General features: G+C 36.7%; 1 protein-coding gene across 3 annotated transcripts in view; it reads left to right on the top strand.

Moving 5' to 3' along the window:
* The first annotated feature begins 4040 nt into the window (after window positions 1-4040).
* SETD3 (SET domain containing 3, actin histidine methyltransferase) overlaps window positions 4041-14637 on the top strand; it is a 38365-nt gene continuing 27768 nt past the window's right edge. For all 3 annotated transcript variants that reach the window (XR_001921943.2, XM_008930154.3, XM_018082485.2), the window contains exons 1-5: window positions 4041-4150; window positions 5771-5863; window positions 8321-8469; window positions 9515-9587; window positions 10104-10360. Coding sequence is in view for 2 of the 3 variants with exons in the window: in XM_008930154.3 (XP_008928402.1) it covers window positions 4048-4150; window positions 5771-5863; window positions 8321-8469; window positions 9515-9587; window positions 10104-10360 (675 nt within the window). In the remaining variant the exon portion in view is untranslated. The remainder of the gene's footprint in view (window positions 4151-5770; window positions 5864-8320; window positions 8470-9514; window positions 9588-10103; window positions 10361-14637) is intronic.

Raw genomic sequence — 14637 nt, 5'->3', positions numbered from 1 at the left:
CAAATGTCACGCCGATCCACAAGAAGGGCTGCAAGGAGAACCTGGGAAACTACAGACCTGTCAACCTGACCTCAGTGTTACGGGACAGATCATCCTAGGTGCAATCACACAGCACCTACAGGATGGACAAGGGATCAGACCCAACCAGCACGGGTTTAGGAAGGGCAGGTCCTGTCTGACCAACCTGATCTCCTTTTATGATCAGGTGATGCACCTGGTGGATGAGGGGAAGGCTGTGGATGTGTCTACCTGGACTTCAGCAAAGCCTTGGACACTGTCTCCCACAGCATACTCCTGAAAAAGCTGGCAGCCCATGGCTTGGACAGCGAGGCTGGTGAAGGGACTCAAGCACAAGTCCTCTGAGGAGAGGCTGAGGGAGCTGGGGTTTAGCCTGGAAAAGAGGAGGCTCAGGGGAGACCTCATCCCTCTCTGCAACTACCTGAAAAGAGACTGTAGGCATGTGGGGGTTGGTCTCTTCTCCCAGGCAACCAGCAGTAGGACAAGAGGGCATGATCTTAAGCTCTGCCAGGGGAGGTTTAGGTTGGATATTAGGAAGAAATTTTTTACAGAGTAATCAGACATTGGAATGAGCTGCCCAGGGAAGTGGTGGATTCACCATCCCTGGGGGTTTTTAAGATGAGACTGGATGTGGCACTTAGTGCCATGGTCTAGTAACCATGGTAGTTTTGGATCAAGGGTTGGACTTGATGATCTTGGAGGTCTTTTCCAAACCATTTGATTCTGTGAATACATTCCAGTATTAATATGAGCTACTAAAGAACAAAACTTTTTGATAGAGGATGAGAGGAAACTGCACTGACCAAGAATAAAAGGATCCCTTTTATATATGCAAAGTGCTCAGAACACCTGGAATCCAAAGTACTACTTCTGTACAGTAATTTTTAGCATTTTTATGGATTTTACTGTGCAGTGTGTGATAACTTAAAGCTGCTCTGGCTGAGGTGATCTTGATGACTTAGACAGACAGTTGAAATTTTTCAGATATCCAGAGTTACCTGAATGTGTCTTGACTCTCCTCTCACTGCAAAGCAACTGGACATAGAATCCTCTATGCTGTACAGAAAGATATCATTTACCAATATAGACTACTTAGGCTGCCCTTATATGGGTGAAAATTTCAGTTGCATGTAGAATGTAGTTGCAGTAAAATGTAGATGGGAAGGGATCTCTGGAGATTGAGAGGCTTAATTTTCTGCTTTAACTTCAAAGTTAGATCAGGTTGCTTAGGGCCTTGCTGAGTCAAATTTCAAAAATCTCCAAGGTTGCTTGGAGATGCTGTTAAATCTCCATCCTGTTCAGTGCTCAGCTACCCCCATGGTGAGGATTTTCCTTATATCTATTTGGAATTTCCCTTGCAGCACTAAGTCTGTTGCTTGTTGAGCTTTCACTGTGTTTCCCTGAGAATAATCTACCTCTACCTGTTGTATAACTCCCTGTCACATAGGTGAAAGCAGTAGTGGGCTCCTTTTCGTTCTCCAGGCTGACCAAACTTAACTCCCTCACAACGTCTTTCATGTCATGTGTCAGCCCTTTTACTATTTTAGTGGCTTTCCTCTGCATTTGCTCCAGTTTGCCAGTACCTCCTGTGCTGCATTGCCCAAAACTGCAATATTCTAAACATGGTCTTACGAATGCCCAGCAGAAGGGAATAATTGCTTCCCTTGGCCTGCTGTTTGTGCTCTTGCTTATGCAGCTCAAACTACAGTTAGTTTTCACTGATTTTAGGGTGCACTGCTGGCTTGAACTTGCTGTCTCCTAGAGTACTATTTCCAGTCCAGTCTGCAGCAATAAAACTGTATGGGATCTTTTCCTTCCCAAATGCAGGATATTTTACATTTGTCTTTGTTTAACTTAACAAAGTTACTGTTTGCTGCTTCCTCCAATCAGCTGAGGTTCTTCTGAATTGTGTGCCCCCCCTCTAACATGTTGACTGCTTTCCCCATAATTTGCTGAGGATGCTTTCTGTCCTGGCATCCAAATCTGATCATGTTGGCCAGTATCAGCCACTGAGGAATACTGCATCTAACCAGTTGGCATTTAGAATTATTTACAATACCTCTTTAAACTTCATGGTCCAAGGAATTTTTTTGCCTACCTGTTCAGTTCACATCTCCTCAGTTTGACAACCGGGGTGCTATGGAAGATAGTGTTAAAAACCTTGCTTAAGTCAAAGCACTGGCAACCACCAATTCTCCCTGGTCCACAAAGCCACCATTTTCTGCTTAAGGCAGTCAGGTTGGTTGTGCAGGGTTTGCTTTTAAAAGTTTGTTGTCTAATTGCAGTCACATTTATGTCCATCATGCCTGGAAATAGTTTCCTTTTAGGGCTCACTCTACATTTTGTACAGCAAATGAGGTGAGACTCTCTACTATCTAGTTCCCTGGATCCTCTATCCTCTCCTGCCTCCACCTTGCTTTTAGGTTGGATTTTGTTTGTTTGTTTTTAAGTTACCTGTTCCCTGTCATAGGCAGTTACCATGACTTTCCAAAGATGGTAGCCAGCAACCTTCCAGAGACATCAACTAGCTTTCTCAGTACTTTGTATGTTTGCCATCTGGTCCTACATAGGTCCAGCTTACCTAGATAGTCTTCTGATTTGATAGCTACTCTCCCTCAAACTTTGCTACCAGATGCAGAAACCTGGGAAACCTGATAGCAGATCTTGCTGGTAAAGACCATGGTGTTGAGTACCTCAGCTTCTTCTGTACCTTTCATCACTAGGTTGCTTCCCAGTTTAGCAGCTGAATTACACTTTCCCTAGTCTGTCTTCTGCTCATGGTAGAAATATTTTTTCTTGCCTTTCACATCCCTCTTCAATATCAGTTCCAGACAAGCTTTGGCCTCCCTGCTTCAGTTTCTGCTTGCCCAGACAGTGCATCTGTATTCTCCTCCAGCTGCCTGTCCCCACTTCCCCTGTACATATATTTCTGTTTCATTTGAGCTCTGTCAGTGAGAAGTCCTGTGTACAGTCAGCTGGCCTCCTGCTGTGCCTGCTGATTTTCTTGCACGTTGGGAAGGCTTATTTTTGTGCTCAGAGAAGAGAGTTCAAGAAGATGACTGGCTGTCATGTGCTCCTTTGTGGCTTCCCAGGGCATTTTGCTTACCATTCATTCCCTGAGCAATCCCCAGCTTTATCTACTGTGAGTCCAGAGTCTTTACTCTGCTGCTTTCCTTCCTTTCTTTCCTCAAGACTTACACTACAATTTCACAGTTACTGCATCCAAGGCAGGTGTTGGCTGTCTTATGCATGAGCAGTTCTTCCTTGTTCATGAGCACTGGATCCTGCACAACCCCTCCCCTAGAAGGCTGTTCACTGCCAGCATCAGAAACTACTCCCAGTGCATGTCAGAAATTCCCTGGATATTTCACACCCTACTTGCGCTGATGTTCCAGGGAGGTGTTGTGTGATTTAAGTCCTCCATGAGAACAAGGGGCTCTGAATATTGGAAAACAAGCCTAGGATGATGTCCCATTTACTGTGGGAACTGAAAACAGGTTTTTCTTAACTATTTGTGTTGAACCCCAAGAAGCTGCTGCAAAGATATACATACATATGGTATTTTGATTTTATTTTGAAATGAGATGCTTTATTTTTGATTCATTTTGAATTACTGCTGTCGTGCAGTCAAAATACTAATTTAGCTGATGTCTATCGTGCAGCTGATGATGTAAAATAACCTGGTTTTATATTGGATGAATACTTTGGAATCCATAATATTTTTCAAAACTAATAAATTTGCACAAGATTTGAGTAATTTTTTTCTCTCTAAGATTTCTAGTTTCTAATTATCCTGAAGTAATTAATGTGCAACTAGATGAAATATTGCTTTGGATTGAACTGTGTGGCTCTTACATTCAGGCCATACAAATAATATTTGCACATATACCTGTGCAAGAAACCACTCCTCATCTTTTTTTTTTTTTTATAAGTGACTAATAAGAGAAGATCTTGTCCATTCATATTTATCATATTTTGTTTCATAGTAATTGGTGGCACTGTGCTTTCTTAATCTCTTTTAGTTGGAAGATGGGGAAGAAGAGCCGAGTAAAAACTCAGAAGTCGGGTACAGGAGCCACAGCAACAGTATCTCCAAAGGAAATGTTGAATCTAATTAGTGAGTTATTGCAAAGTAAGTTTTGTTTTTATGCTTTTCTGGGAAAAGGGATGGCTTGCAAACCACTCAAAAACATTCTCTTGCTGAAACCAATGAGTTATATTCATTTTCTTTAAGTGACCAAGCTTGCTATTTCAGAGTGCTTAAATTAAGACAGATACTCTGAGATACATACTGAACTGTCTCTGTTAGTATATACCATTACTAGCTTATTTAAATGTGTATGTATTGGACATACCATATTTGTGGCAGCTTTTGGCTTTACATCTCAACACAAGTATAAATACTGGGTGAGATTAGATTTTTAAAGAACTAGATAATTTGACATTGAAGCTTTATCAAAAATGTTTTTCTTGTAGACCTCAAGAATAGCACTATTTCCATTTATCATTTGAACAGTACTTTGAACTGATATTAGAGAAATTAACTGTGTGAAGCAGCAGTACAACTCAGTTCAACTACACAGATATTTTTGTCACTTACATAAATTTTTTGTTGTTGTTGCTGTTAGGAAACTTTTCCTGGTGCTTAGTTCTTGTGTATAGACCAAAGATTTGTTTAATTTGTTGGGGAACTTGGAACTCATCCAGTATTTCTAGTAAAGATGAAAAGCAGAGAGTAATTTCATATGATGATGCTAAAATACTGTCTTACACTCTTTCTACTGTCATTAGTAACTGTGCTGAGCTACGTTTCTTTTTGAAACACAAGTCCAGATTTTAATATCCTGGACACATCAAAATGTTACTTTAGAAAAATTGTAATTTTTCTTAGCATTGCTCACAAAGAGAAGACAAGGAGTTGTCAAAGCAGTTTGATGCTTATGCTATCATTGGCCTCTGCTTTGCTACCAAAAATAAAACATAGATCTAATTTGCTAAGCAAAGACAAGTATCAGCTGTTCTTTTTGTCAAGCTTCCATATTTTATCAGTGCTAAGATTTTTCAGATCAGTTGAGCAAGGTAATCTTCAGCTGTCCACTTGGATTTACATGGCTTAGATCAAGAAATCCACACACTTGGCATTTAGAATATTGGCAGAGACACTGTGGATGTAATCTAAAGCTAAAGCATGGCTTTGTGTTCCTTTGCTTGTCCTTCCAGTATCAATGCATCTGTGAAAACAGTATTGACTAGGCAGGTCAAATGTATGTACCAGCAAATTTCTCAATTACTTAAGGTAAGCTCTGTGCTATTGTTGTCTGCTTTCATTACAGCAAGAGTGATGGCAAGCAGGCTAATGTAAACAGAATGCTTTGCTTGAATTATTGAAAACAGAGACTTTTTTCGTTGTTTGTCTTATTTGGTATACTATCTACTTAATAGCCTGGTTGTTTACCTTTTTTTCTTCCTAGCTTTTTAGACATTTGCTCTTTCTTATGTCGTAAAGAATATTAAAAATAAAATAACTTCAGGTAAGTTATACTGTGAAAATTTCAAAAGCCTGAATTACTAACCTGTCATATAATGGGATGTTTTTAACAGTGGAGATAATTTTATTTGCCATGTAAACATATTTGAAGGACAAGTAGTACTGCAGTTCAGTTAAGTTGCTGTGAAGCCATAACTCTGATGTTAAAATGATAGAATCTACTTTATTAAAGAAAACATTTTTATTTGGCATTTTTACTTCCAGAATGCAGCAGTCCTCCCCCAGGTCCTGGAAAGGAATGGGAAGAATATGTACAGATCCGTTCGCTTGTTGAGAAAATTCGCAAAAAGCAAAAAGGTAAAGATGAAAGACTGTAAGATAACAATGGTTCTGAGTATTGATTTACCTAAAGAATTGTCTGTTAACAGCAAAATGGAATGTTCTTTGTCTTGCCGTTGTTATATAAATATTATGCAATCCTATTATTTTGTGTCAAAAAAGAAATCTTTATTCTCTGACATGCAGTTGCTTTTTACACTTGCAAGTGTTTCTGAAATGTTCTGGTGGGCATGACCACTGGCATTAACCATTTTAATATTCAGAATTCTGAATGGTTATCACAGGCAGGTGATCCTGTGAGAATTCTAAGTAGAAAAAGGAGCTTGAGATTGTGATAAGAAGACAATCTGAAGGACTAGAAGTAAAAGTCCTCAGAGAATAATAGGCCTTTTTGATTCCTGATTGCCTAGTCTGCTGCTCTGCCTCTATAAATCTGGGCATTCTGAACTTAATTTTGTAACTATTTTATTCTTACATCAACACTTTACTGAATGTTGAAGCAGTTTCAGCAATACAACATTGTGACATTAAGTGATGACAAAAATATGTAAATGCACAAAATAAATACATCAGCTAATAAATCTATCTGCTATAATTCAAGCACATAATTAAAATAAAGAAATGCTCATTATACCACAGCTAACATGGAATTTTATTGCCAGCTTTCCTAAATTTAAGGTATACTTATTTTTCAGACTAGTACAGTTTTCTTCCAGTATGACCTGCTACAGCTCGGTGTTGATGATACTTTTTTTCGTATTATTTTTGTCTGTATTTGGAGGCATGCTTTAGAAAAGGCTTTTCCTGCAATTTTAGTTAACCTCTTTTATGACTCATATGTTTTCATGGCTGAGAAATGTCTTTTTAACCTTGCGATGAATAGATTTGGGTTGGACATTCAATAAAGGCTTTAGACAATTATCAGAGGAAGTATCAATTCCTACTGGGAATTCTGAGATGTACAAATTAGTGTATTTTGCCAAAAGTGTCATACTTTGTGCTTTTCTTGACTAGAATATTGGGTTGCAGAACATGAACTAAAATCATTTTCAGTAGAGAAAACAATTTGAAAACTGAGTATTTTTAATTTTTAAAATTTTCTTTGACTCATTAGGAAAATATTAAATAATTTTTCAATATAGATTTTCTTCTATATAGGATAGCTATATTTTGTTCAATATAGAAACAACTTGTTCTTCAATAGTGCTTAAATTTAAAGGACCTGATCCTCTCTTTAATTTGGACCACATTGTATATGAGGAACAGAGGTAGAATTTCAAAGATACTTACAGAATGGCCCCAAATACAAGCTGGGTGTTAAAAGCTTCCAGTAACCTTATACAGTAGTAAAAGTTGGAAATCAAAAGGAAAGTCTTGGACAGTATAAACACCTGCCAAGTTCTGTAGAAACTATGCAACTAGTCTTCTAGATTAGTGAGGTCATTACATTCCAAAAAAACTTTATCAATGTTGAATTTTTATACTGCATCATCAAAGACTATAGTTTTAGATGATACTTGCACTTCTAAGTTAACTGCAGATTTAATTGGTTCCGGGGCTTGAAATGCAAAATTTGGAGGCAGGGGATATTTTAAATACACTAATGCTCCTTTCTTAAAATCCTTTTAATCTAAAACCATATTTTATCACCTCTGTTTAACCAAAATGTCTTCAGATGTAAGCATCTTGTCGATGACATTTTGTCACTCATAAAATAGCTGGAGCATTAAGGGGCCTTTGGACACTTCTAAAGTGATCTGCCACTAGATTTTTGGGTTGAAGAGAACACACAGAGGTACAAAAGGAGCTGGCTGAGTATAGCCAGGAACTGTTATGGAGAAATTCAAATCAGATGACAGTAAAGGGGAAAGCTGAGGAAATGAATGAAGCTTGTAATTTCGCTGGTGGATGACATGCCTGTTGGAGAAGCAAAGTGTAAAAATTTGCACAAGCAAGCTCTGTGATGTCAGGAGGATGATCAGTCTCTAGATATTTTAGTAGATCCATATGCTACAGGAAAAGGCTAACTGCCTTGAGATCTGCTTATCACCATTCACAGTGCTGAATTAATGAAATTGCATCTTGCCTCTCAAATTCCTCCTTGTGTCTGTATCAACACGTGGTGGTGATTGCATTTATCATCAATATTAAGCTTGGAAATATTTTCGCTCTTCTTATTTAAAAGGGAAAGGGGGAGGAGAGCTTCATATTTCATCACAGCTCAGTTTAGGTGGTTGTGTTTTTAAGATGAATGGTAAACCAGTTTGGCACAATATTGAAGTTGATGAAAATTGGGTATGACATTTGTATAGTATTGAGTAACACTTAACAGAGACCAGTTCTGACTCAGCTACTTCAAAGTAGCACTGCTGTGGGATAGCAGATAACTTTTTCCATGGGCTTTTATATTGAAGTTCTTTATCTTTCTAGATCCTCTTATTTCTGCATTTGTTTTTTAATAAATTGTGTATATAGGTTTGTCTATTGTCTTTGATGGAAAAAGAGATGACTACTTCCCTGAATTGATAAAGTGGGCAACTGAAAATGGAGCATCCACAGAGGGTTTTGAAATAGCTAACTTTGAAGAGGAGGGATTTGGTTTGAAAGCAACAAGAGAGATAAAGGTGAGCATGTGAACATTTGACTTAGATTAGAAAATCGTGTTTGGAATATGTCTGCAGAGCTCTGAAATGTTTACCACCTTCCCCTCCCCGTTTTTGCTGCTTGTGAACTGCTGTTCTGCTGTTCTCAACTCTGCTTTCTTGAGAAACTAAATTATTTATAAAATTGAGTATTATTTTTTATGACTGCTGATAGTATTGTGAATTTTCAATTAGTCTTCCTTTTTTTCTTCCTCTGTATTGTTTATACTCCTTACCTAATCACCAGAGTACTCTACCCTGTTTATGTATCCATTTCTTCCATGTTTTCTAACTATTTAGTCTCTTCTTTCATGTCCCTTCTTTTAAAGAAGTGGTCTTTTTGCCTCAGAAGAAGGTATTTGCAATACCTATTTTCTAGTGAAAATGAAAAAAACCCAAAATTACGATAATTGTAAGGAATGTCTTTTTATCAGGTAAGGAATATAGACACACACACTTACCTAACTGTTAAAAAGTAAGCATTTAAGATTGTCTTTCTATTCCCATTTTGCAGATGTTACAGCTTTGAAGACCAATCAGCTGTTATAGTAAGAATATTAGAAAATGAGCATAGTATATTCATTTTAGGGCTTTAATAGCTCACAGTTAATAAGCTCCTAGAAATCCTGAGCAGTTCTTCTAGAATAAGAACGACCAATGTGAAAAAACTCGACTGTGAAAAAACATTCGACCACGTAATTATTAGCAGTATAATGTGTCTGATAACTTTAGAGTAATGTGGGCAACCTACATGTTAGCAGTTCCAAACTGAAGCGCTTTATTTTGTAATCTTACCTGTCTGTCTTCAAAGGTTTGTGTAATGCAGATTAGAACATTTGGTTAGCACAATATGAAACATACCTTGTTTGTTTAATTCGAGGTGGAAGAGAAGAAGATTTTTGATTCAGAATATTTTTTATTAAAAAAAAAAGAGAATACAACTTGTAATTTAAAGTCAATGTACATTTGAGAGACTTGGCATGTCATATAAATGCTAACTGACCCTCTGTATTTTTCCTTTCTGTAGGCTGAAGAGTTGTTTCTGTGGGTTCCTAGAAAACTGTTGATGACGGTTGAGTCAGCTAAAAATTCAGTCTTAGGTAAGAGCTTCAGGAAGTTCTTAAGCATGAAATTAATATCTATAGGATCATTCAACAGGAGACTTTCTTTTTTTAGCTGATCTTGTTTATTACAGGACTTGCTTGTCATGCCAACCATCAGGTTTGGAATACCTAGAAGCTTGAAGTGTCAGTGGAATTTAAATTTCCCAGTTTGTTTTTGGCTGAGTGCACTAAATATCTTCCAGAAGTGTGTGTTATTTTGAACACATACAATGTAGCTTGTATAACTCTTGGAGATAAAATGTTCTGAGGTACTGAGAGTATTGTTCTGGTTTCTTTGTGTCTTCCATCATGTGTGTGCACAAGGCATTTGCTGTATTAAAAAACTGGCAACACAATACAATGTAGGCAGCTAAAAATTTTAGAAACCTGAAAAACTTTTTTTTTTCTGTTAAATTCTTACATGTTATTTCATCATGTTAATTTAAGGTAAATCTAAGGTTATATTTTCCATGGACAGTTAATTTAGTACCTCACCTTTTTTGGTTAATTCAGGATCTCTGTATTCTCAAGATCGAATTCTTCAAGCCATGGGCAATATAACGTTGGCATTCCATCTCCTTTGTGAGAGAGCCAACCCCAACTCTTTCTGGCTGCCCTACATTCAGACACTCCCCAGTGAATATGATACTCCTCTCTACTTTGAAGAGGATGAAGTACAGTATCTTCAATCAACTCAGGCCATACATGATGTTTTTAGCCAATATAAAAATACAGCTCGGCAGTATGCCTATTTCTACAAAGTTATTCAGGTAAGCATCTTAAATGTAATACATACATGATGTTCTCATGATCCTTGAGGAAGGTGTGAAAACAGTGATACTAAATAATAGCACAAGAGTGTTACTCTTAAAAGTCTGAATCATTAAAGCAATTTTCCGCTGTTTTTTTGAACTGCTGTTAAAATTTTGCAGTTCAGTAAGTTAATGAGTATATAAGAATGTATTTAGTTGGTTGAGAGAAGTGATTACAGCTCTTTGTTTGAAACTGGGTGAGGCTTCACCTAGAATAAGTACAATTTCGGGCCCACCAGCACAAAAGAGATGTTGGCAAACTGGAATGAGATCAGAGGAGGACTGTTAAGATGTTACTTGCTTCAACCCTTTATCCATATGGGAGACTGAGGGAGCTGGATTTGTTTGTTCTGGGGAAAAGGAGATAAGGGATGATCCAGTCATTGCTTTCATCTTGCTACTGTTAGCTGGTTTCCAGAAGTTTGCCTATGGGAAGTTTTGCTACGTGACCTGCAGAGATCTACAACCTATGCTTCTGTGATTCTTGTAAAAAAAATATAGTTTGCACTTAACAAAGTAAAATTGTAATTGTTAATTGACAGAATAAAACCATTGCATATGTTGTATTTCCAGTGACCGTGGATTAACTGTTTTTTTCTGTTCTGTTTAGCATAATTATTTTGACTGCTTTCAAATACAAAGATAAACCCATCTGGTAACAACTTGAGTATGGAGAGGCTTGGGATGAGTGAACTTTTCATTGTGTTCTGAAGTAATGATTTAAATTGAGTCTCTAAGATAGAAGTGTGTTACTATGACTGATATCTAGACATAATTGATGTTGTAAGTGAATGGTAAAATGTTGTTCTCAAGGGAGTGCTCAATGTCCAAACATCCAAAGCTTTTTGTAGCACAATCTGTATAAAAAGCATATGATTCTATGTGCTGAATTTTCCCAGCAGTGTAATCTAGAGATATTTTCTTTGGCCTTAGGAGAGGCGAGAAGACATAGGCAATTCTATTCTCCTTCAGTGTTACCAGAGCTCCAAAGCTTTTCTATTAACTGTTTTAATTCAACAAAGGTTAAACTATTTTATGTAGCTGTTTGGTGTTTCAAGAACTGCATATGTGTCAAACATAGTGTCAGTTTGCTGAGTGTAAGGAGCAGAGGGATACCTTTTGAAAACTCAAGTAGCTGAAAAAAAACAGGTGAAAGCCAAGTCAGATGCACAAGGAGTAGGGTAGAAACCATGTCTTTGATGTCAGAAGGGAACAAAATTCTTTCTTCCATGTATCACAATTCAGGAAACGATAGTTCAACCACTCTCTTTTCCTGCCATGTGCTATCCTAGGCTGCCAGTCCACACTTCACCTTCCAGCCTTTCACTTTGTCTCTCAAAGTGTACTGCTTGAGCAAACAGAGCTTCTAAATGTTGTGTCTTTAGAACATCTTTTTACCCATAAAAAGGTCTTCCGTTATTAGCAGAATATTGTGGAACATTATCCAATTCTTCCAACTGCTATTCTTGCTCTTGCAGTATTTAATCAGGAAGCTGAACTATCACTATGACTAGTTCCATTATTTTCATTGACTAGTCCTGTGTGTGAGAGGTTATGTGACCACAACATTAATTAAAAAAACTGAAATACAGTTTTACAGATAAATGAGATCTGAAATAAAATCCTTGATTTTGACTGCTTTGTTACAGTATTTCAGAACCTCTTCTCAGTGACTGATGAATATAAAAAGACTGATATCAAAGTGATGCAAACACAGCTGAAGAAAGTAAATAAAATGCAGTAATGTGACATCAGTTGAAGCATGAAATATCTATTATGTGAAAAGCATCTTAAATGTTTGACAAAACATTTTTGTTTGAAAGTTTCCTGTGGCACATAATCTGTTAAAAGGATAGCAAATGCATGCTATTTCTCTTATTGTCCCCTAAAGTTAATGAAGGATTGTTTGTATAGCATTTAAGCTAATGTGGTCAAAGTAACATCTCACTAAAAAATAATTTATATCCCACATCAAAGTCTACTGTTGACTGTTAAGAAAAGGGACAGTTTGAACAAAGAGAATAATGTACATTAGATGACTTCAGGGGCAGAATGTCTTTAGAACTCCAGTGATGGGGATGTGCTATACATGGTAACAAGCCTTTAATACTGTGCACTGTTATATTTTCTGGTTTAAATTTGCAATTCTATAGAAGTTGATATGGGAGCTCATGAGGAAGACTTCTCAGACTGATATTGTTGAGACTGATTTAGTTTGGTTTGATCTGCAGCAGTGGGAAGCTTTTGTGGAAATAATGTTCAAATAAATGGCTATCTTCTCTTTGAGCTTTACATTAGTATACTCACGAAAGTATTTAGTATACTCTTGCCTTTTGTATGAACTGTTAAAATGCAGATTCTGGTCAGATGTGGTCAGAAAACTAGATCAGATTTTTTTTTCTTATTCTCCTGAAAAATGCTTTTATTGCTTGTTTTGTGTTCTTGTATAATATAGATGTTGTTTCACATTGAATGTGAGCATGAAGGTAGATCAAGTAGGAATCATTTGCTTTATTTACTTTTCTTTTGAGAAGGAGATGTAATAAATATTAGGTAAATTTTAAGTGTGTTCTGGTTGTTTGGTGCCTTACTTCAGCACTGCCAAGTAACCACATTTCAGCTGAATGTTTCTTTACTAGTATTCAGTAAATATCCCATTAGAAAGTTATATAAATTCAGCTGGCTTCAGGAGTGCCAAGTGTACGTACTGGGTACCTATTATTAATGATTTTGGTGAAAATTTTTCCGTAAGTTTTAAAAATTTTTGATCTCTGTTTCTGCTATCAAAAATAAGAGATTGTAATTTATGAAATGGTGGGGAAAAAAAGTTAATAGAGAAAAAATAAAAGCCTCTATCTTCCCTAAAAACAAAGTGCCATTTTTTATTATTCAGAAAAGCTAAAATTAATTTTAGTATCAGCTTGCATGCACTCATATCATTTCGTGAACAAAGCTGACCCACAAAGTACTGGTACTAAGTGTAATTCATGAGCATATGGAAAAGGGAAGAAGTAGCAAGAGAAAAATTTGTCATATAAATGAAAAAAGCAAAGCAAACCAACTTATCTATTAAAAGCAGTGTACTCTGTAAGCTTTATGTAAGTGAATGTTTGATTTGGTTGTTTACCATCATTTCATTCAGTACTACTACTGCTTTAGTGTAAGTCTTTTAATGAAAGCTGTCCTGTGTGACCAGGATTTTGATACTGCTTTCAATATGCAGACTAATTTTTTTTTAAGTGTATAAATACATTTTTTGTAATACAAAAATCTTAAAACTATACTTACTTTATTGATAGTTGTTCTACTGCAGAAAGTAATACTAGCAGCATCTTAAAGTAAAAGTTGTTTTGTTGATATTTGAAGATACTCAAAAAGGGACTATTTTGTGCAGGCAAAATATTTTAATTGCAGCATTTTTAGTCTAAAAAATATTTCTGATGGCTTGGGGAATAAAAGAGTTAACAAATCATTTTTTCAAATGCTTCATTTTCTTTTCAAATAGGATTGATAGACTGTTATTAAAATAATTTGGCTTCTGATAGGTGTGCAGTTTTAAACTTTATTTGAGAAGTGCTGTTTTGTTTCCTTAACTTCTCCATAAGGGTGACTGCTGCAGTTCTAACTCTTTCTCCAAGTGCTTAGTCTGGGTACACGTGAAGAATGGGCAGATTTATGAATTTCACAGCTGTTGCAAGCTAAACTGTTGTCTGGTTTGATAAGCAGAAACAGGTGGGATGTTAAGCGGACAAAAATAAACCCTTGAGCATGTTAGCCAGGCTCTATAAACCACACTGACACCTCTCTAAACATATGTAATTCGATAACTAAAAAATAGTTAAAAGTTCTTACAGATGTACTTTAAAGGTGCATTTGGCCTCTGCGTTGCTATCAAAATACAGGGAATGGTCAAAAGACTGCTTTCATTGCTGCAGACCTGTAGTTTGCAAGATGTTTTTGTAGTTTGTTCCAAAGAGAAATTCTGTAAGCTGCAGGGTTTTCTCTTCTCAGGGGAAGAGAAAGGAAGGTATGTATGTGATTTCCATTAACATTTATGGGCATTGCATGCCTGCTGAAGGGTGAACAAAGCCCAGATATTTATGTCTTAATGTTAAAATTTTTGTACACTGAAATGTGGTATAATAGGCACAAGAGGGAGCCATATAGTTTACAGACATTCACAGTGAAATTATATTCCTAAAGAAAACACAATCAAGTTTGAACCTCTTTTGAAA

The sequence above is a fragment of the Manacus vitellinus genome, unplaced genomic scaffold (assembly GCF_001715985.3).
Source record: "Manacus vitellinus isolate BGI_N305 unplaced genomic scaffold, ASM171598v3 scaffold_6_pilon, whole genome shotgun sequence".
Classification (NCBI taxonomy): Eukaryota; Metazoa; Chordata; class Aves; order Passeriformes; family Pipridae; genus Manacus; species Manacus vitellinus.
The sequence above is the reverse complement of the archived record's forward strand: the minus strand, read 5'-3'. Positions and strand labels throughout refer to the sequence as shown.